The following is a 22,804-nucleotide window of genomic DNA, read 5'->3' as shown; positions in this document are numbered from 1 at the left end:
CCACTCGACTCCATTCCACTCGACTCCATTCCACTCGACTCCACTCCACTCAACTCCATTCCACTTGACTCCATTCCACTCGACTCCAATCCACTCCATTCCACTTGACTCCTTTCCACTCGACTCCATTTGACTGCATTGATTGCCTTTTGTATTTATAGATTATTGTGAGAAATTGCAAGAATTGATTGTTTTTTATGTTTTGTACAAGTTTGTTGTCAATAAAAACAAAAACCTTTATTGAAAAAAATTGTTTGGATTGTAAGCCATTGTCACAGGAAGAACCTCTGTCGCTGCAACTTGATGCTCTGTTATTGTTGCAGGAAGAACGTCAGTCGCTGCAACTTGGTTCTCTGTTGTTGTTGCAGGAAGAATGTCAGTTGCTGCAAGTTGTTGCTCTGTTATTGTTGCAGGAAGAACCTCAGTCGCTGCAACTTGATTCTCTGTTATTGTTGCAGGAAGAACATTGGGCGCTGCAACTTGGTTCTCTGTTATTGTTGCAGGAAGAACGTCAGTCGCTGCAACTTGGTTCTCTGTTGTTGTTGCAGGAAGAATGTCAGTTGCTGCAAGTTGTTGCTCTGTTATTGTTGCAGGAAGAAGTGCTGCGAAGCGCTGCGTCACCCTGCGGAGCGCTGCGTCACCCTGCGGAGCGCTGCGTCAACTCGACTCGACTCGACTCGACTCGACTCGACTCGACTCGACTCGACTCGACAAATTCTTCAATGGGAACTCTATGGTAAACTAAATGTAAGAAATTGACAAAAATACTGCTCAGGTCTCCTTCTTTAAATCAAAATACCATTACTTACATTCAATAAGAACAATTTAAACCACACAACAGATGGTAAACACAATCATTTATACATATAGAAACAAAAATGTACTGCACCAAACATTTCCTACCAAACTGCTGTAACAACAATCCTACAACTCTGAATAACAACTTTATCTACTACCCAACCACACTTACTATCATATTGTTCATGATTGTCAAAAACTATTTATTAGAAACAATTGCTAACTAACATCCAAACAAATTTCATAAGCACAATGTAAATATGACAAGCATATAATACCTGTAAACCATTTGTAAGAATATGTTCTATTTGCACACTATTGCATCAATCTCATAACAGACACACAATCTCTGCCATAACCTAGTAAAATCCCTTCACATAACTTTATCTTTTTTGCATAAATAAAAGTGTAACTGGCACACTTACAATTTAATACTCTAAACATACACTATGAAAAACAACACAGACTTCATAGCACACAAACTCAAAAAGGTTTTCCTATACTTTTATGTCATTACTGCTAAAACTGTCTTTCATATTAAAACTTTCCACAATCTAACCTTTTAAAATCATTACCTCATTTCAAACAATAAACTAATTTTGTTCTTTTCTACAAACAACTAATATGCACTACAATTAATACCACTACTTAATTGACAAAGTCTCTTGCCATCACACTCAAAAATGTTCCTGCAACAATCACATACAATGTTCCACATCTAATCCTGCTTCTAAAACATAAGCTTGATCAAAAATTTATTCACTTATGGAGTGCCTGAAACTCCTACAACAACCACTTTAGAACTAGGAATGCAAACATTATCAGTGAAACATACAGCAGAAAATATACCTCCTTTATCAATTAATAGCTCCTCTTTCATTACATAATAATGCACAGCATTTCAAAAGATATTGTACAAAAATATTGATGAGCACAACTTGTAATATACTTTAACAATTTCACCAATTGATCTTGTTCCATTTATTCTGCTATCTATTTACTCTATAAATGTTAAAAACAAATTAAATATTTGTAGAATACCCTTAAACTACAGAGATTAAAAGTTTAACACTATTTTATTTACTAAAGACACATTAATTTACTTCATATAGTTAACTTTTAAAATTACAAGTAATTTAAATCCACAACTAATGGAATTTTAGTTTCTCTGTATTGAGCACACCAATACCAAACCATTACATGCTGAAGTTATATCACAGAAAAAATCCTTTTTATTTTAAAAAATAATTTTGAAATGATCCCTTTCCTTTTTACTACTCATCATATTAGATTCTCTACACAATATTAAACTCTAGTGCTTACACAGTTAAACATTCCATTCTACTGACTAGCTCCTTACTACTCTGCAGTCTTTGGCCCAGTGTCTCATTCTCCTATATTTCCAGCATTGTCTGCATTTCCACTCTGTTCAGGGAACACCCTTCTGACAAAAACAACACTGACACTGATCTATGAATTCAAACATATATTTTACCTTTGCACATCATTCCATGGAAAACCACAATCCTTGTACATTTCCATCAACACATGCATTAACTCTATCCACATACTACTATGCCAGGACTGATTGGACACTCTATACCTCTAAAAAATCTCACCACATACACGCCCTACGACTAACCCAAACACCACTGCATTGTTGTCATTCATATCACAACCCATTCCTAACTCCCACATTTCCTCAAACCATTCATTAAATATTCACAGAGGCGGCTCATCATGATCCTACACACAAACATCAACCCTGTAAAGTTTAACTATACGGCATGCATGTTTAAATACTGCCTTTTTAACCTTCTCTGTTAACCATGTCTGCACATAGAGGTTGTCAGGTCACTGGACATTCTCAGTAGGAAGTCGATCAAAAGATTTCTCAACCACACACCACTCTGTTCCAAAACACACACTGCAACAATAACTTCATTCTTCATTCTGGAACCACAACATTATACAATAGAGCTGGAACCCACAACCAATCAAGATATTTCATCACACTAGTGAAAGGATCTGATACACTAAACACTAGATCTCTGGCCTCCACTGACCTCCAAACCTGAAACACAGCTGTGTTAACTATCATGCATTTAGGGAAAGCTGCATTCGTTTTACAAAGCTCTGACTCCTCCATCTGATCACTTTGAAGACAAACACATGAAGAACATGCAGACTGTTAAACCTTTTTCATCAACTCATCATTACTCTGTCCTTTTTCTACATCACCATTTCCTCAAACTGAGCCTGATCTTGAGTCAGCTTCTGTGTTAAATCCACATTCAACCTCTTTATTCTTTATCTTACTCCATTCTTCCTGAAAAAGAGCAATGATCTTAAGTTTCTCATCTGTGTTCTTAGCTCTGACTAATGACTGAATTCCTGCTACACTGACCACCATAAATGCATGAAATTTAACTTTACCTGTGAATGCATCACACTTAGATTCAGATTGTTCTTTATGAAAATTATTAATTGATTTCACATTTGAACAACGACTCTCACCTGATTTGGACTGATGACAACCCATGGTTAATTTCTTTCACTCAACAATACACATTCATAGATAAGTGTAATATGACTGCAATAATGTAGAGAGATATGGGCAACAGCAACAAAGAGATATTTGCAATATAATCACATATAAATGTTAATTAATTAGTGGTTGGTAGCTGCCTCAACATCTCAACTTCTGTCTGTTATGTCCACTAAGTGTTATCATTTTATATATGTATGTGTATATATGTGTGTGTATATATATGTGCATGTGTGTATGTGTATATATGTGTGTGTATATATATGTGCATGTGTGTCTGTGTATTTATATATATGTGTGTATATATGTGTGTGTGTATATATATATATATATATATATATATATATATATATATATATATATATATATTTTTTTTTTTTTTTTTTTTTTTTTTTTTTTTTTTTTTGTTCAGTTATGGTCTTATGATGTTCCCTAATTTTGATCTGCCAGTGAGACTTTACACAGAAATTAGCTGTATGACTACAACCTATTGTATTTACATGAAAATGTACATTCATACAAATTGTACCATTTCAAAAACAAATGAAGAAATGAAATGAAATGCACACACACACAAACAAAACCACAATGAAGACAAACAGCAGGCACATAGCCATCACTCTCAACTGCATCTAAACTCTTATGTGTGTCAATTTTCAATTATGATCAGGGAAAATTTCAGGTTGAGCTCTAAACAGCTTGTTTCAGTGTATGTCACTTTAAATATAACTGCTGTCCACACCCACTTCAGGAAGAAACTCTCTCTGCATCTATGATCAACCACGCAGAGCAAAACAGTTGACCAACCAGCACACTGCTGAGCCATGAATCAGTGCAAGATCAGGGCTTTCAGTCACTCCTAACTTTCTCTCTGAACAATTATTTTACCTGGAAATAATTGCTGAATTCATTGTCCATCTGTTCATGTTAACTCATCACTGCACTGGGGTTGTTAGATAACATTGCAGTCATAAAATCAGTGTTTTAACAAAACAGAACAGAAGTTTGAAAACTTGCCAGTGAACTTTTTCACACTTTTCCACAGTCTGACAAGAGAAAAACTGAATAATAGCTACATAAAAACAGATTCATCAGGAACTGGACTGCATTAAAATGCATATATGCATGAGCAGAGGAGAAGCTAACATCTGCAGATAGTTTTTAGGCTTAAAAATTTCAATTCAAACACATTTTTCTGGTAAGACATTGCTTTTTTTCTCTTGTTCCTCCACATAGAACTACAGCCAGATAAAACTACATGTGTGGTCGGGTGCAGTGTCTCTTCTCTCTGCATTAATTCCATTTTTCTGCTGTTCATACAATACATAATTATAGAATATTATACAATAGGTAAATCGCACTTGCTTTGCACATCCACTCTAAACTCCTGACTGAGTGTGCCAGTACACAGATGCCATTGTTTAGTTGAGGTTTCTTAGCAACCAAAGCAACACAAACATTGACTACCAGAAGTTTGGAGCTGCACCCTATTTTCAGAGGTAAAGTGGTCCTTCAATCTTATTTTCTCAAAATGTGTTTACCTGATGCATTTCTTTCCAATCAGACACAAAACACACATTACTTGTTCTTGAAGTTTAGTTCATGAAGTCAGAGTTGTGTGCACCAGGGTAGTTGATAAGTTCTCAGGTGTTTAGTTTTTAGCAACTTTGAAACAAAAAACTACTACTATAATAAGGTTTTGGTGTTTCTGTCACATCATATCAAAAGAGCTTTTCACTTCTTATTTCTCCTTCTGATTTAGACAAAACTACCATTCATCACTCAGATACGTTTACAGCACCAGACTCCCAGGGAACGACAGGAGAAAGGAGCCACAATCAAATAAATCAAGACCCATTCAACACTGAATTTACCAAGACACTGACAAAAAGCAGCCCACGCTTTGGGGCCTTGAGTCACCACTCATTCTTCTCCCGGCACAACCCTCGTCCACACCAGGTGACACATATTCAAGGTAGGCAGAACAAGGTCTCTAAACTAACTCCTTTCCTTTCCTTTCCTTTCTTTTCCTTTCCTTTCCTTTCCTTTCCTTTCCTTTCCTTTCCTTTCCTTTCCTTTCCTTTCCTTTCCTTTCCTCTAAACAACTTTCAAATAATTATATGCATTTTTTTAGAGCTGTGTTTAATTGTTACCACTCATTATCATGATCATTACTGGATGGAGAAATGGGCAATTATTGATCACCATAATTGACTCTCTATTCAACACAAATTAAAAAACAGATTATTTCTGACACCTGCCTGCGTTTCCATTCAGAGGGAACTGTAGAGAATTTTCACCTGACACTGCAGTCTCCCTGAGCACTTTAGCATCTATTGATTGATTATTGATTTATTTCGCAGCACTGTTTTCAGAAGCCTGGAGGGATGAACTTAAAGAACTTGTTGCAAAAGTCAATCTGTCTTTTCGAGCACAATTGGGGAAAAAATGAGGTATGTATATTGCTGTAATCCAGATAACGACACACTTTTTGCCGAGCTACTGTTTTTGCCTGAAGCTACAACATACCTCTTTGCACTAAAATTTCAGTATAATAGTATAATATGCCCTTTTCTAGCAGTAGAGATCACCTGAAGTGGAATTTTTAATTGTAATATGGCAAAAGAAGCTTTTGGCATGCAGAAACATTGTATACAGTTTGCCCAATTCTAGCTATAAAGTGCTTGACAAAACAAAAGAATCAAGCTGCTAGCATGGCAGTGTTCTATGTATGGCTCCTCCTAGCCCCTGTAGACATTAAACTGGATGCATGTATCGATATATTCCAGGACCAACCTGAGGATGAATTTGTGCACCAAAAGACTCAGTATTCAGCTGATACTGGGAGAATCATCCCTCCATCCAGCAAGTCTTACCTGCACAGATCTCATTCCCAGCACCTAAAGTATCCTCAACCCTTCCAGGATCAAGAACTCACGGTGACTCACAGCTCCACTCATCTTGAGTTCCTTTGTAATCGTCAAAAAGTGGCATTTTGGGGTAGTTTGGCATTGAAATGAAGCACAGCTAAGTAATATTTTATCTCGGTAAAGAAGGGTTTAAAAGCAGATTTCCAAAGTCAGAAATAATTCAGAGAGCAAAGCTTTTGGTCTAAAGTTACACTTGTTAAAAAATAGCCTTCGACGCAGCTTTGTCACAGAGAACCACGGGAGATTAATGAGGCGCTTGATGTAAGTTGTGAAGTTTTTGTGGATTGTGAGCTAATGCTGTGATGGTCTGCTGCTCTGGTGTCAGGTTTTGGAGCTGCTCTGTCAGATCCTGCAGACAGACTCGCTGTCCACAGTGCAGCAGTGGCTTCTGCTTGCAGGCCAAAGAGGTAAAACACGTCATTCCACATGGACAGCCAAGTTATAAATACCACCAACTCTCACTTACATTTGGAGTCTCCAGACTAATGCTTTCTATTGCAGGAGCCTTTCAAAGTCTGCTTCCACCCACAAATGGTATAATATATGACACATTACAAGCCAATGGCAGTGAATTTATATCAACTAGGCATTTCTCAGATGGTTGGCAAATGGTCAGAATGAGTTTGCTGCTCAGATCTTGCCCTACTTTACATTTAAAAAAAGACATTTCTGTACACTGGCTTTGGGTTTTACACGCTAAATATTTTTCTAATATCAATTCTTTAATGAATACTGCAATTTAATTCCTTTTTAAGTTTCTATCGGCATATAGCTTACTAAAGGTTATTCATCAGATGTTTTGCAAACTGGTGTGGTTAAGGTTTTGCTTTATACGGTCAAAAAAGAATCAGAATTTTTACTGTGTCACCTGCCGACTGCTGTAGAGAATCTGATGTTCACCCCAGTTATGACAGACAAGTTAATAAAACTATGGACAAATACCCATAATTACACTCTAAATGCCCTATACATATCAATTCTTAATGTTTAGTCAGTTTCATTAAATTATTTGAACATTGTATGAGTTCAAATATATAAAAACAGCATAAATTATAAAATTAGGGTTCAAAGAAGTATCACCTGCAGCTTCATTATAAATTTGTAGTTTCCAGACTGACTTATACAGTCTGACACTGTGCACTTTTCCCACACACTCATGATTTATCAAATGGCACATTAAACATTAGTGACAATTAATTTATATCAATAGAGGGGTTTGTAGGCCCACAGCATACATATTTTTGGCAGTTATTTGGTCACGTTGAAAATGCAAAATGGATAAAAATCTGTTTTGTGGCTCAAATTTTATACTAATGCTCATTACTGTACCCTGTTCTTCAGTCTAACATGCTTAATAGCCTTCTGTTGTCAATTTATTGAATAGATTTCCTATTTAATGTTTTCTCTTCTCTACTTATTATATTTCCACATACACTTCTATATGTTATTCATGGCTCTTCATTCAGTGTCTTGCATCACTTGTGGCCATGTGCCTGAATTATACCATAAAGAAAATAATCAGACTGTTTTATTTTTTACTTTGCCTCCTGCAGACCGCTGATAGTTAATAATAATAGTAAATAATAATAGATAATAGTTAATAGTTTACAAAAGCATCTAGAAATACCCATAACTCCATTGTAAATGTCCTCTGCAGACGGCTGCAATCCAAACTGAAATAGTCATTCTTAGATATTGTTAAAAATAGATTCTTATCAATACATATCTCTCTCAAAGTATGAAAATTGAGTAGTTGGTAGGTCGTGTCAACCACAGCCCAGAGGCAATGCTCTTAAATCCCGCAAAAGAGGGACATCTGATTTCTGCACAGCGCTGATTATTCACTACAGGGCATTTAACATGCGACTGATTGTGTGCAATACTTTTTTAGGTAATGACTGATCTTATTGACAACAGAGATCTCAGAAACTTGTCAATCAGATGTGGTACCAGTGGCATTATAGCTCATAGTAATGGATCTCTCTTATTATAATTCTTTGGCTTTTAATTCACTTGGTGAGCCACGGCTGTATAATATTGCCTTGAATCGATTAAAAAAAGCTGTGCCCACTTTCTTCTTCTTCTTTTTGGTGCATCTTGTGAATATGAACCTCATCTGTGCTAATTATTGATACTGAAATATTTTTTTTAATGATGAATGCATTTAAGGACTCCAGTTAAAAAGGTTTTCTGTTCTGTATTGAATTACTGCAACTCATAGAGCTCTCTGAGTGAACCACTGAAAGCTTATATTTTCCTGTATTACTGTGATAACTCTTCTGCTGGTGTTATGTGATTCAACACACCCTCAGAGAAGGACCTTGTGATGGGGATGCTCAGACGAGCTCTGGACGCCGTCGACCTCTCAGGCCGTCGTAACCAGCGAACCTTCCAGCAGCTCCAGGCTTTTCATCCAGGTGCATCTCCACCAGCGTACAGTCCATCATTTGACCAGCCGTGGAGAAAACCCTGGAGAACGAGGTCAGAGCGATGACTCACATTTTCATCAGTTTTCTCTGCTGGCAAATATTTCAAGTTTGACACCTTTAATCTTGTTTATTTTCCTCCACAGCTCATACAAAGCGAATCCGATTTCCGGCGATGACAAACCAGGTAACTCAACACTTCCTCTGTTCCTTGTGTGTCTCAGTTTGCTGTTAATTATGAACACAACATTTTTTGCTCCTTCTTTTATTGCCATGATTGAGTATTTTTTTATGCAGTTGCCTCTTATGTGCATCCTTGGATTAAGTAACATCGCTCTGTCTTATACGATACAATCAATTTTAAGTTTGACGTTTTTTAGCATCAATCTTTTTGATGAAACCAGAGGAAACCCTGAGAATCAATAAAATCCTTCAGCCAGCTCCTCTTTTGAAATGTTCATTGTCTTCCTGTCAAATTTTCTTGATTGATTTGTCCATTGTATTTTTTTTCTTAAAGGGTGTAGACTATGCAGTTTCACAATAATCACAAAACAGTCAGAGCAGTGGTCCTGCAGTCTTTCTCACTGCGCAATATCTGTCTGTATCGTATCTGCATGGATAATAATGTACAATGTAGACAAAATGCTGCCTCTTTTGCATTATACAGTATGTCATTGATTCAATGATCTGTATCTATGATAATATGTAGCTGCAGAAAAAGAGCACTTTTCTGATCTAGTGCAAGTAAGAACTAAACATTCACAAAACAACTGCTGATTGCATAATGAGTTTCCATTCTTTTCAGAGTAGAGCAGGTGGCAAATGTAAAAGTGCTGTCCCTATAGGAATCTGACTGGAGTGTCTCTTTGCAGAGAGGATTGGAGATGCAGAGGTCCTTGAAATCCATGCAGGACCTCAGGATCATCCTCAGGATCCTGCACTTCAGAGTGCATAAAGTTGTTTTGACTGTGCTGATAACTGCAGTATGATAATTTAGTTTATTGCTCCCATGATCACAGGTTATTCTTAGCATGTTTGCTTTATACCTCGATATTTCTGTGTGCACATGCTGCTTTCATCAGAGGACTTCACCAGATTGCTTTTCATTTGCACTTCATTAACACCATATATTGTAGCTGTAATAGTGTTGCCCCATGCTGCGGATGATGTCATATTATCTATCAGCTGTCTGACGTAGTCTGGCACCATATTAGGCAACGTTGTATGAACTGTTGCTTGATGTGAATTAAAATTTCAAATTGGATTTTTAAAAATGATTTTGTGCACCTAAACATGATCCAATCGAACTAAAAATGCCAAAATCAAAGTAGAAATGCATATTGCATTATAACATTGTTGACTTTGTTTCCAGACAGAAAGTTATAAGTTGCAATGCATTTAGCAACACAGTGTCACTTAGGATGCTAAATGGTGCACCTGGAATAGCAAACCTACCTTGCTAAATGCACATAAATCTGCAGCAGGACAGATGATCTTATTTCCTTTGAAAAATATGAAGTCCAAAAGTATAATTAACATGATTTTAAGTAGAGACTTCTCTTGAGAAATGTGAACTTGAATTCATGCATAAAGCATGGCACACATTAGCATAATTCTGTATGATGGAGGAACCTTTTTCCTTTCCTTACTCTGTGTCCCTTCTGTTGTGGATAAAATGCTGAATGTCTTCAGTAATGCCTGTACAGTGCAGGAGCACAGCTGTGAACAGAAGTTTACATACACTCTGAAAGACAATGTAGATCATGACAGCCTTGAGTTTCCCATGACTCCTACAACTCTTAATTTTCTAGAATGGAATGACTGAAACACACGCATCACAAAAAGCAATCGGGCATTTTGGGGTTTTCACTGATATGGCTAAGTCTGCTGAGTCAAAAATATACATACAGCAATTCTAATTTTGGATTCAGTGTTCCTTTGCCCATTTTGTTTTTACCTCAGTTTGTTATACTTGCAAACAACTGATTGCACAGTTGATTTTGTAATCTGAAACATCTTTGAAATGGCTCCAAGTGACTTTCCTCACTTGTTGAAGTCGAGATTTGTTGTTTCATATCTGTACTCTGCTCCTTCGACTTTGAGTCTATCAAATGGGTTGTAATTAAGTTGACTCGGGGAAGCAGCTGTAGTCAGTCATAATCACTCATGAAAATTTAAGAGGCCATGGCACTTTCAATTGATTCCCACAGCTTTCTACATCACTAGAACTGATAATTCAAGTAGCTGTATGTATATTTTTGACTCAGCAGATTTTGTCATCGTTCCAGAAGACCTATAATATATCTTTGAATGAACCAAAATGTATGATTGTTATTTGTGACAAAGATGCATGTGTTTCAAGGTCTTTACAAGTGTATGTAAACTTTTGTTCACAATTATTTATGACATTGCAGATCAGGTTACATTCAGCCAGATATTATCAAGATTAGACCTCTTCATGTAGCTGACTCAGATTTCCCAGTCAGCACATGAAGGACAGAAGGACAGAGGGACAGAGGGACAGAAGGACAGAAGGACAGAAGGACAGAAGGACAGAGGGACAGAAGGACAGAAGGACAGAGGGACAGAGGGACCGAGGCCACGAGACGACGACACCCAGAGACGACCAACAGCCATGAGTGGAGGAACAGGAAGGATGTTAAGGAGCGTGGAGGAGCAGGATGCACTGCTAATTTAAATGGGCTTTAGTCAGAAGACGACAGATACTGCATGTTTACAGAAGACTTTAGTACATAGTTATGTCTGTATGTCTGACTAAAGGAAGGTGCTATAAATCTAGACTGCTGGGTGACTTCCCATGATGCACCTCTCCTCTTTGGAGAAAGAGGAAACTTTGGATTTGTTGGGTTTCACTGTTCTTAACCTGATTATATGAGGTTCCTGGAGTTGACATATGTAGTAAACTGGTAGAATCTAATTAAAATGTAATGTGACTGAACTGAATATCAGACTGAACACATTTCATTTAAACATGTTGGGGACAAGTTCATTCTTTGTTTGACCTGATCGAACTTGAAAAGAGACAAACACCAAAACAAGAAAACTGCATCTGTTTGTTCAGGAGTTTGACATCATCAACATGACCATTTTAGTGAACGGACATGCCAGATTTATATGAATATAGATTATTTTACTGCAGTATTTAAAGAAGGAAATTGTATAAATAAGTCTTGTAACAACACCACTGTTGCTGTAATACCTTGTTGATAACCTATAAAGGAGGTGAATGTTCTTTCTTTAAAGTTCTGTTTGTTTCACTCCCATCCAGACTATCCGTCACTACCTGGACCCCCTGTGGCATCAGCTAGGAGCAAAGACCAAGGCTCTGGTTCAGGACCTGAAGGTGCTGAGGGTCCTCCTGCTCTACCTCACCCAGTACGACTGTGTCACCTTCTTCAATTTGCCAAACATTTACTGGACTGATTTAAATATTAAAATCACTCCTTTCTAATCCTTTGCTGTACGTTCAAACCTGAGGCCTTAAATAGAAACACACAAGTATCTGATTGAAGGAACTTCTGCAGAGTCCTGGTTCCAGAACATGATGATAGAATTATAGACAAACTTTAACAAAAGCTGCCTGAGAGTTTACAGGTTTTTATGTTAGATTTCTTCAGTAATATAATGAGAGTTATCAGCAAAAATCAAGTGTTCATTTGATGAACTTCATTTCCTAAAACATACACAATTGGAGCTCATATCTTTGGCAGCTGTAAAGTTTCTGCTCCTTCAAAGTTCATAACACAATGAATGAATTCCTAAAACACTCTCAATGCTGGAGAGCGTTTGTGATGCTGAAGCAGTGAGCAGTTTTTCTGTTTCTTCTCTGGAGATGCACAATGAGGGACGTCTGCAGAGACTGAGAAAGAGTCTCACCACATCCTGACATGAGGAAAAAGACTTTATTGAAGACTACAATGAGAAAAACTATCAGACAGCAGACGGCTGCATTCAAGGTGAGATCTGAACATTTGATCTGGAACAGGAATTCAATAACAGCAGCATGAGCTTCATTTCAGTCTGTAGCTGCTGAATTTATGGATGAATCATCTGGCACTAGAGAGGAAGACCATCAAACATCCACGTCAGCTGATGGAGGTCCAAGAGTCTCACCAAACAAACAACCTACAGAGTGAAGACCTCAAATCTGATTGGACGGCCTCCTATTCAGCCACGTGTGAACAAATGCCTCTAAGTTGATTTGTTTTCTAAAATAAATCTAGTTTGAGTCCTAATCTATGCCTGTGTTTGCTTCTTTACACCGCTGTTAACAGTTTAGGCTGTTAGATTGTTCCAGATAAGACAAGTACAAGATTCTTCAGAGCCGTTCTACCACGAGCCTGACAGGAAGAACTCCAACAGCTACTGAATGTTCCTGTGGTTCCCTCAAGGCTACAGGAGGAGCCCTACGAGGACGAGCCGGTCCACCTGATGGTGGCCAGTCACTGCGGTTCAAAGCCAACACCGACTACGTGGACTTCTACTGGACCACATGGAGGCCTTCAAACCGGACCAACAAGTTCACCGACTCCCCGACTCGTGGGTCTGAGGACGCCGCCGAGCCTCGGCCCAGCAGGCCTCCTGTCTGTGGGTGTTTGAGTGCTGAGAGGTTTGTGGATGCATGTGAACGTTCTGTGTTGAAACAGCAGCTTTGGACTCAGTAACGCCAGGAAAAACCAAGAGCTCCTTTATTTGTGACTTCCACTAAAAAAACTGAAGAAAATAAGTTTGCCAGGGTTCTGACTGAAAACAGATTATTAAATAATGAAAATAATCATTTAAATATTCCTTTAAACAATCCTTTTAGGTCTACATTTCCTTTACACTGACTTCTCTCTTTTTTTTCTCATTATCCCTTATTAATCCCACGAGGGGAAATTCTGATTTTTGCATATCTCCCCAGCTGGGGGAGTCAGAGCGACGGGTCAGTCATGGTACAGCGCCCCTGGAGCAGGACGGGTTAAGGGCGTTGCTCAAGGGCCCAACAGTGGCCGCATCGGGGCTTGAACCTCTGACCTTCTGATCAGTAGTCCAGAGACTTAACCGTTGCGCCACCACTGCCCCAAGCGAGCAGGAATTGAACCCGGGCCGCTGCGTCGGGGACCAGCCCCTGTACATTGGTCCCCCGCTTAACGCGCTGAGCTATACGGGCGCCCCATTCTTGGTATATGTACAAGTATTTTGGGTGGAATATACCATTAAGCCTAATGTTCAAGGGTTTTTCTGGGAATATACCATTAAACCAACCTTTTAGGTAAATGTTGGGTAGAATATACCATCAGATAAAACTTTTAGGTCAACATTGGAAGATTTTAGAGTAGAATATTACTCCAAATCATCCTTTTGGTCTACATTTAAGGTGGAATACTCCTTTACACCAAGATTTTTTGCTCAAGGATTTTGCATGGAATACTCGGTTAAACCAACGTTTTAGGTGCATGTCCAAGGATTTTTGGTGGAATGTTCCTTTAAAGTGGATGTTTGAGGACCTTGTAGGTGGAATACTTCCTGAAACCAACCTTTTAGGTCAACATTCAAAGATTTAAGGTGTAATATTCCTTTAAACCAACCTAAATTTCATGTTTTGATCATTATCAAGTGAGAAACCTCAATCCAGACTCCTCATAATGACATTTGAGATTTATGCTGCTGTTATTTGTTTAGTCCAGACTAAATGACAGAAATCCACAACAGTAATTTTATTTCAGGACTCGGTTATTAAATGTCAAAACAATCCATGTGACTCTAAAAACTCAACAGCTTTACAAACTCTAAGATTAACCTCTCCACAAGGATCCAAAATAAGTTGGACTTCTACATGAGAGCTTTAATTATTCTTCATCTACTTCCTGGAAAGTTTGGTCAATAAGAAAAGACAAAAACTAATATTTTCAGTTGAACTAAAGACCGACTTTGTGATTTTTCTGCTCATGTTGTGTTGTTGTAAACTTACTCTTTCAAATAAATATCCTCCTAACCCTCTGGAAACCAGCGTTTGTCCTGTTTTTGTGTTGCTCCTCGGCGACCCTAGACAGCCGGGTCATGTTTTTTGAGCAACACACCATACTATGATGTTTTTACAATGAGGGTTCTACTATGGAACCAGTTTGACATGTTCAGGTGTTCTTTGTGTGAAAACTCAGAGATTCCAGGTATCAGAAGGTGGTTTTCAACTTTCTTTGTTAACTTTCTGCTTCAACTTTAAATTAAATTTCCTTCACTAACCCAGCCCTCTGGACTTCCAGTAAGCTGTGTTCCTATTGGCTGTCCAGGTGGCTGCTTGGTGTTATCAGGAACACCTGAGCAGCTCAGTCTCTTCCTGCTTTATTTAGCTGCAGACAAACATTTCCTCTGCTTCTCTTCACCACTGAACTGGGTTTGGCTCCGTTGCATTAGTTTGTTCTTTAGGCGTTGGCTTGCAGCTTCCAGCAGTAAAATCGTCTTTGATGTGTTTCCTGGTGTGTTTTAGGGCTTTGTACTGGATGGTTGTCTGGGTAAATGAGGTTCTTTAGCCACAGTTAGCACATGGTGCTAATGTGTGCAGTGATTAGTGGATTTGGTGCAGCTGAGTTGTGTCTTTATCTTGGCTGTAGTGAGTCTTTAGAGGTTTTTGGTCAGACACATTCTGTGTTCTTGTTTGAGAACCAGCGTTGGTTGTCCAGAAGGTAAGAGTTCCTGTCCTGATTCTCTGTTCTCAGAGGTTCTCTGGTAGGCTGCAGGAGACTTTAGCGTTTGGGTTGTGCTAGTTTGGTTTTTGTACGGTTTCATTTGGACGACTATCTTGAGGCCCCTCCATGTGGTTTAGTGAGGTTTTCTGGAACAGTTCTACAAAGCAACCTGCAGCAGAAGAGACTTTGAGAGTTTTTAGGAAGTTCTGGAGACCAGACTTTAGAGCAGCAGAAATATTTGTCAGCAGTTAGAGCAGGAGAAGGTGAGCTTCAGAGTAGAAATGAGACAGAAACCTTCTTGACCCGTGTGGTGAGGTCCTGTACCAAGAGTTTGAGCAGGTTGTGAAGAGTCTGTAGTTCTTTGGTCTGAAAGCACAAGAAGAGTCGACTCATTAAAGGAGGAAACGGGAGATATTGTTGGTTCTTCTGTCGCTCTGCAGTTTCCTTAGACCGAATATCAAGTTTATATTTTAAATGATTTCCCATGTGAGCCCAAGAAGACTTCAATAAACTCCCTCCATCCCCTGGACACAACAGATTTTATTACCATGTCAAATCTTTTTTTTAAAAAATGTTTTTGAGTTTAAATCATAGTTTTAGCATAGTTTTTTCTCTTTGCTTGTTTAGTTTTGTCATGTGTGAAAGGTGCTAAACAAATAAAGTTAAATTGATAAACTGAATAATTGACTAACTCATGATTGTGACAACAGAAGTATTTTCATTGTGATTTAAGAGTTTGTTTCACTTTTAAGGTTGGGATTAAAATCTTGACAGAAAAAAAATTAAGGAAATAAACTACATTTAAAAAAAGCAATTAAATCAAAGGAAAAAAAACATTTAATACAATAAAACTTTTAAAAAGAAAATTAAATATCAAATACAATTAAATGATATTAAATAGACAAAATATTTAATTAGATAATTAAAGATACAAAACATGTAATTATGAAATTAAAGTTTATTAAACAAAATATTAAACATTAAAGATGAAATATTTTAGATAATTAAACATTAAAAAATACAATTAAACAAGAAGAATATTAAACATTTAAAAAAAATACAAAACATTTAATTAGATTATTAAACCTTTAAAAAGATGAAACATTTAATTAAAAAAATAAATGTTTAATTAGAAAATTGAATCTTAAAGACAATAAAACTTTAAATAGGAATTAAACAGAAAATACAATGAAGCATTTAAAAAGAAAATTAAACATTAAAAGGTGGTAAAACATTTAAAAAGAAAAACCTTAAAGATTTAAACGAAAAATTAAACATTGGGAAAGAAAAGGAAATTTTTCAAACAAGCCGAATAAACATTTGAAAAAACAATTAAACATTAAAAAGACAAAACATTTGGAAATCAAATCAGACATTAGAAAAGAATAAAAGGTGAGAAACAAGCAAAACTAAACGTTTAAGAAGAATCAAACTAAAGACAAAACATTTGAAAAGACACCAGTTAGACTTTAGAAGATCAAATTAAACAGAAGAGACAATAAAACAATCAAAAAGAGCAAAAACAGTTAAAGGTCTTCAAGTGTTTTCTAGTCTGAAATGAAAACATCAAGTTGTTTCTTTGAACATTTCCTCTTTCTATGTTCTTGGTTTGATTGTGGACAGATTTACTAAGAACTCATTTAAGAAAACTGCTTTCCAGATAAAGTCTACTAGTAGTTGAAGGCATTGATCAAACTAATGTTACCTTCTGATCTCCACAAACTTTACTGTTCAGTGAAGAGAATCAAAGTTTGTTGAGGATTTCTAAAAAACTCACAGGTGAAGGTCTGAGAAGAACTCAGATGGATGGTCTAAATGTGAAATCAAGACTCATGGTCACAAGTTTTAAGGCTTCTGTTAACCAGAAAGTTCAAACTAACAGAGAAGTACTGAGAAACTTTTAAGATTTCATTCCTCAGACTGTCTAAAGTTTCAAACTAACAGAGAACTACTCAAGAAGTTTTAGGTTTTCAGCCCTCAGACTGTCTGAAGGTTCAAACTAACAGAGAACTACTCAGGAACTTAGAAGATATCAGCCCTTGGACTGTCTGAAAGTTAAATCTAACAGAGAAATACTGTGGGACTTAGAAAATTTCAGCCCTCAGACTGTGTGAAAGCTCAGGTCCTGAGGACTCGGGAGGTGTGGAGGCTTTGGAAAGTCTTGGAACTGAGGGTTCCACCCTCCAGCTCAAAGGCTGAAGTCTAACCTCCTGAGAAAAACGGTCGAGTCGAGACTCGAGTTAAAAAAAAACTCGAAAATGACAAAAAATAGATGATAAATGCGCAAAAAAAAGAATATTTAGTATCTAAGCGAGTAGCTCAGGGGGATAAGAGGAGAGACTAAAGAGTGGAGGGTTGCAGGTTCAAGACCCACCACCGGCCTTTTTCTTTCTTTGTCTTTGTCAGAATTTTGAGAAAACTTAAGAAGCGTCTGGTCTTGAACCAGCAACCTGCAGCTCCATAGGCAAATCCTTAACTCACTGAGCTACAGATAAGGTAAAAAGAAATAATTTCGTCGTCCCTTTGACATCATAATTCCTGAAGTGACCACATGGGTGGAGCCAAGGCGGAGTCTGGGTGGAGCCGGGGCGGAGAGTAGGCGGGGAGGTGGGGTGGCGGCCTTCCCCCCTCTACTCCCCCACCTCCCCCCACCACCCACCACACCTTCCCCCGCCCGACGAGTTCTTCGAGTCTCCACGAGTTCTTCGAGTCTCGACAGGTTTTCCTGAGTTTCTGGAGTTTCCACCAGGTCGGAGGCAGAACAAGTTGTCATGAAGAGGTGCTGAAGTCGGCCAGGATGGACTGACTTTTTACAGCGACTAGAAGGAAGACAACTAGAAGAGCAGGTCTTTAACCACCATCCATAAAATCCATGGAGTCAGGTCCAGAGAAATGAAGGGAGGTCAACTTTTATCAACCTCCATCCAGATGTTCAACTTGATATCTTTACTTTGAGATTTTTAGCACCACAAACCTTTAGTATCACACTTTATTATCATTTATTAGGACTTTAATGGAATCCACCAGCAGATTTACTTTTTGTTGACAAACTTTATTCTTGTCGTCGTGGGACTGCAGTATTTAAAACTCTTCCTTCTATTTGACCTCATGTTTATTAGTTTTAGTTTAGAAAGTTATTTTAGTTGCCCATTAGTCTCTTAAAAACCAAATAATAAATTGGATTAGTCAAGAAATTTTAATTTCTTACTTTGTCATATTTTAGATATGACAAAAAATATAAAAATAAAGTGTCTTGAGACAATTTGACCTGTAATTGGCGTTATATAAATAAAATTGAATTAAAATTGTATATATCTTGTAATGTTGGAGTAATTCAGCCATATATGTCTGAAAACACATTTTCTTTGTCCATTAATCTGTTGATTGTTTTCTCCAATAATTCATTTCTTCTTTTGGTTTATAAAATGTCAAACCCAAATATATTCAGTTTACTGTCATAAAAACCAAAAAGATTTACATTCATGATGCAGGAATCAGACAGTTTTTCACTTTTTAATCTTAGTTTAGCCAGAAAGATAGTTGATAATGTGTGAATTGTTGCAGCTTGTGAGCCGTAAAAGGTTTTAATCTTTGGGGCCGAGTGTCAAAAAACATTTAGAAACCAACATCAACAAAACACTCAACAAAGATTTGAACATCATTTGCATGACAATGTCAAATTAAAGGACATTTATTTCCAACGTAAATGTGTGATATTCATCCTCTGGAGCTTTCTCTTCACATCGTCTCCCACCTGGACTGGTTTGGTCGGGAGCATGTGCAACAAACATTTGAAAAACTGCACTTTAACATCAATGAATGACACTGAAGTTTAATCTCTACATAAATGAGACTGAGTCTGGATGTGCTGCTCTGTCATTAACCCCTAAGTTTAGGGAAAGTTAAAACAAAAGAGGACAGTTCAGATAAGACATGAGAATGAGCTTATTTTGAACAAACATCTCAGACTTTCTGAGCTTCAGCACCTATAGCAAGATATTTTAACAACAAGCAAATCAAGAGATCCAGAAGTTGGAGAGAGTTAGCTTTAGCTGAGCCAAAGAACATGTGGGACGCTAACCTAGCAAACATTTCAGACTTTTCTCTGTGAATTCTGAGAAATAATTTCCTATTTAATGACAGAGCTACACATCTTAACTCAGTCTCATTAAAACAGACTCTAATTCAGTGTCATCCATCCATATTAAAGTGCAGTTACCCAAAATGTTTGTTGCATGAGCTCCAACAAAACCTGTCCAGGTAGAAGGCCACTTTGACAAACAGGAAGTGGAAGATTCCAAGCAGATTTATAGAAGGGGGAACCGGACTGTACTAAGTGTGGTTGAGTATAGAGGGGTGTTTTGTGGGTTTTAAGGCTGATAATGATTATTAGTGAAACATTTAGAGTGTATTCATTTGGATATTCATTTGCAGTAAATGAAAGTATTTATAATCTTGGAGTTAAACTTACAAGAACACAAACTTTAACAGAAAACTTTGTTGATACGTTTTTGTTTTGTTTACAGATGTTAAGTTACAGGAGTTTTATTCATGACGTATAACCAATCAAATCACTCCAGAAGACAGAGCGACCACAGGTAGATCAAGGTTCAGAGCCAAAGTAGCGCCTTTTTAAAATTGATTTATTACCGTAAATCGGTAAAAAACAAAATACTGATAATCAGTAAACCAGTCAGCCCAGAATTACTACAATTCTACAATGTATGTCTCTTTCCTTTGACTTGTTATTTGTACAATATATGATGTATATGATGGCGTTTTTTCATCCCAAAGGCTATACTATGATGTTTTCTAAGAGACATACTCTGTTTGTTCTGGCTCTGGGCCGCTTCACTCCTCCTCTGTTGTTTTCTGGATTGTACTCAGCTGCATGCCTTCGTCCATCCGGCCTCCGTTGACTCGTCCCGCCTGCCGTCTCTGGAGCTGAAGCTGGATTGGAACAGACCAAAGTACAGTCCAATCCCGATGCCAGCTCAGACATGACTGAACATGCAGTCATGTCTGAGTTGTGTTGCAGTGTTTACATTTGTAGATCTGGCCTTGTAATGTGATTATTCAAGGCTAGCTGTAAATTTCTGTATATATTGTTTTATTTAATTTTGCTCTTTCATTTTTCTTCCTGTTCCTCTTTTTATAGTTTCTGTATTTTTTATTACCCTCTTCCATATCCCTAGTGTGACACCAACAGCTGAAACCAAATCCCTTGCATGTTGTGTACTTACTAAAGCCGATTCTGATCACTTTTCTGTCTTTGGTCTAGGCAAGAGGAAAAGGTGCAACAGAAAATTGGACCTTCCAAGCGTCCTTGTGGAGATGCAGGCTGAGAAGGAGCGGAACCATGCCCAGCATGATGAGAACATCTGGTTGCTCCTCAGCGAGGCAAGAGTGAATGAAGCGGCCTTGCAGCGGGAGGAGATGGCCCAGAATGCTGCCTTCAACCAGTCATTCCTGGCTGTGCTGGGGCAGCTGGGGCAGGTAGTGCTGGGTGTACTGGGGCAACTGGTGCAGGCAGTGGGCAGCCAGCGAGTCCACCTCCCAGAGACTTGAGATTTAGTTGTATATAGTTTTACTTTTAGCCCTCCACTGTAGGAGAGGCCCACCACAGTTTGTACTTTGCACATTGTAAATAGTTTTGATTTTGCTGCTGACTAATAAACTATTTTGTGACTTATGTGATTGCATCATAACTTTTCATTTTGTCTGTTAAGACACTGGTAGGAAAAGAGTCAACAATCTGAACCAAACAATTCTGTATTCCCTAATAATGCATTTATGTTTAATGGGATTTAACATGTTTTAACACAAACTCCTTTATGGTTCATAATTCCGTTGACTGAATTACACCAAAGCAATACTGATTTATCAAACTGGAATATTCTTAAAACAGCAGTTTTAATGTTTTGGTGTTTAATTTGTCATGTAATCTTGCTAACCTTCACAAATAAAACAATAGCACAGACACATCTGCAAAAGGTACAAAAGTTTATTGTCAGAATTGCATTAAAGAAAACAATAGCAGTCTGGGGACTGAAAAACGGAAGTATAGCGAGAAAAATAACTTAACTTTTGCATGACACGTAGTGCATCAGTGCATCCTGTACATCTCTGCCCTCCTCCTCTACACCTTGTGTCACTGCAGGCTCATGTGCTGCTGCTTCAGGTAAATCCCATGAAGTCTCACAAGAGAGCATCTGAAACACATACACAGCATACATATTTTAATACCTAATAGCGACAAACTGCAGCCATTACAGGGTCGTTCACAGGACTGATACACGATAGCTAGCGAACTAGCATTAGCTTACCCTCATATGTCGTCTCGTTCATATCCTCTTGTCTTCAGCTTGATACTGCTGCATCGCCTCCCAAACTCTCCTGTGTGTCTCCTGAGTGTTCCGACTCGCCACTCAAAGCTTTCTCCGACTCTTCTATTACTTTGAATCTGACAGAAAGCCACAGACTGAGCAGCAGGTGAACCATCGTCTCCGTTATGTTGCGTTTGTGTCGCACGCAAATGACGTTAAGGGACTTTCGGCTCGCTGCGCTATGACGACTCCACCCACGATGACGCTATATGGAAAAACAACTAAACCGAGACGAGCCGAGTCAGATACAATAGTGGCGAACCGTACCGCGCCGAGTAGATGCTTGTGAAATCGCGACTTTACAGTATCCATCCCGATAACCTCAATCTAATATCCTTAAGCTTTGAAATCCTCATTAAATCCTTCCAGATCCTTCCGTCTGTGTTTTATGTTCTTCGAGTTAATATCCCAGTGACAAAGACAGATGTAGCTCCCACAGAGTTGAGGCCAGTCTGAGATCTTCGCTGTGCTCTGAGCCCCAATATGCAGAGCCTTTTGTCTGCGTCCCTTCCCGTATTGTCATGCAAACCTCAAACAAAGCTTGTTGTCTTCACACAGGGAAGGAATGTCCACATCCACAGATCAGTAAGCTGAAAAAGGAAAGTCAACACATCGTTGAAGAGGAGACTGTGGAGAGCGAACACTTTCCACATTAGCTTCAAGTCTGCTGGGGGTAGAAGAACTGCAGACAAGCCCTCAGCGGGTTAATCATTTAAAGAATCTAAATGATTTAGTTAGTCCAGACCTGGAAGAGTTAAATCGGTTACTTTATGAAGGTCCAATATAGTTCAGCTACTCTAACATAAATCAGAAATCCTTGACAGTAAGGTTTCCAGAGCAACTGTATTCCAAAGTCACAAAGAGTATCATACTGACAAATGTTTAATTATTACCAAGCAACCCACAGTGGTTCTACTTACCACTTCAATGAGCATGAGTGATCCAGAGTGTCCTCCTGTTTAATGAAGGTACCCAAGTCCCAGAGGAATCTGGCCTGCTGGGAGACTCCCTGCATCTAATATTACAC

The 22,804-nt window shown here is 38.1% G+C and overlaps 1 protein-coding gene across 4 annotated transcripts; it reads left to right on the top strand.

Annotated features, from left to right (window-relative positions):
• The first annotated feature begins 4,733 nt into the window (after nucleotides 1–4,733).
• LOC118471786 (protein TBATA-like) lies at nucleotides 4,734–13,459 on the top strand. Of its 4 annotated transcripts, XM_055004290.1 has the most exons (10): nucleotides 4,734–4,845; nucleotides 5,109–5,321; nucleotides 5,710–5,799; nucleotides 6,136–6,285; nucleotides 6,602–6,683; nucleotides 8,589–8,757; nucleotides 8,849–8,889; nucleotides 11,992–12,679; nucleotides 12,784–12,898; nucleotides 12,998–13,459. In XM_055004290.1, exons 3-8 carry the CDS (start codon nucleotides 5,734–5,736, stop codon nucleotides 12,144–12,146), a joined length of 663 nt encoding a protein of 220 aa, XP_054860265.1. In that variant the 5' UTR covers nucleotides 4,734–4,845; nucleotides 5,109–5,321; nucleotides 5,710–5,733; the 3' UTR covers nucleotides 12,147–12,679; nucleotides 12,784–12,898; nucleotides 12,998–13,459. The 4 variants fall into 4 exon arrangements, with proteins under 4 accessions (XP_054860265.1, XP_054860267.1, XP_054860264.1 ...); XM_055004292.1 differs by lacking the exon at nucleotides 12,784–12,898 and having other exon boundaries at nucleotides 13,115–13,459; XM_055004289.1 differs by lacking the exon at nucleotides 12,998–13,459 and having other exon boundaries at nucleotides 12,784–12,958.
• Nucleotides 13,460–22,804: the final 9,345 nt, after the last annotated feature.

This window comes from Amphiprion ocellaris, chromosome 18 (assembly GCF_022539595.1).
Source record: "Amphiprion ocellaris isolate individual 3 ecotype Okinawa chromosome 18, ASM2253959v1, whole genome shotgun sequence".
NCBI lineage: Eukaryota > Metazoa > Chordata > Actinopteri > Pomacentridae > Amphiprion > Amphiprion ocellaris.
The sequence above is the reverse complement of the archived record's forward strand: the minus strand, read 5'-3'. Positions and strand labels throughout refer to the sequence as shown.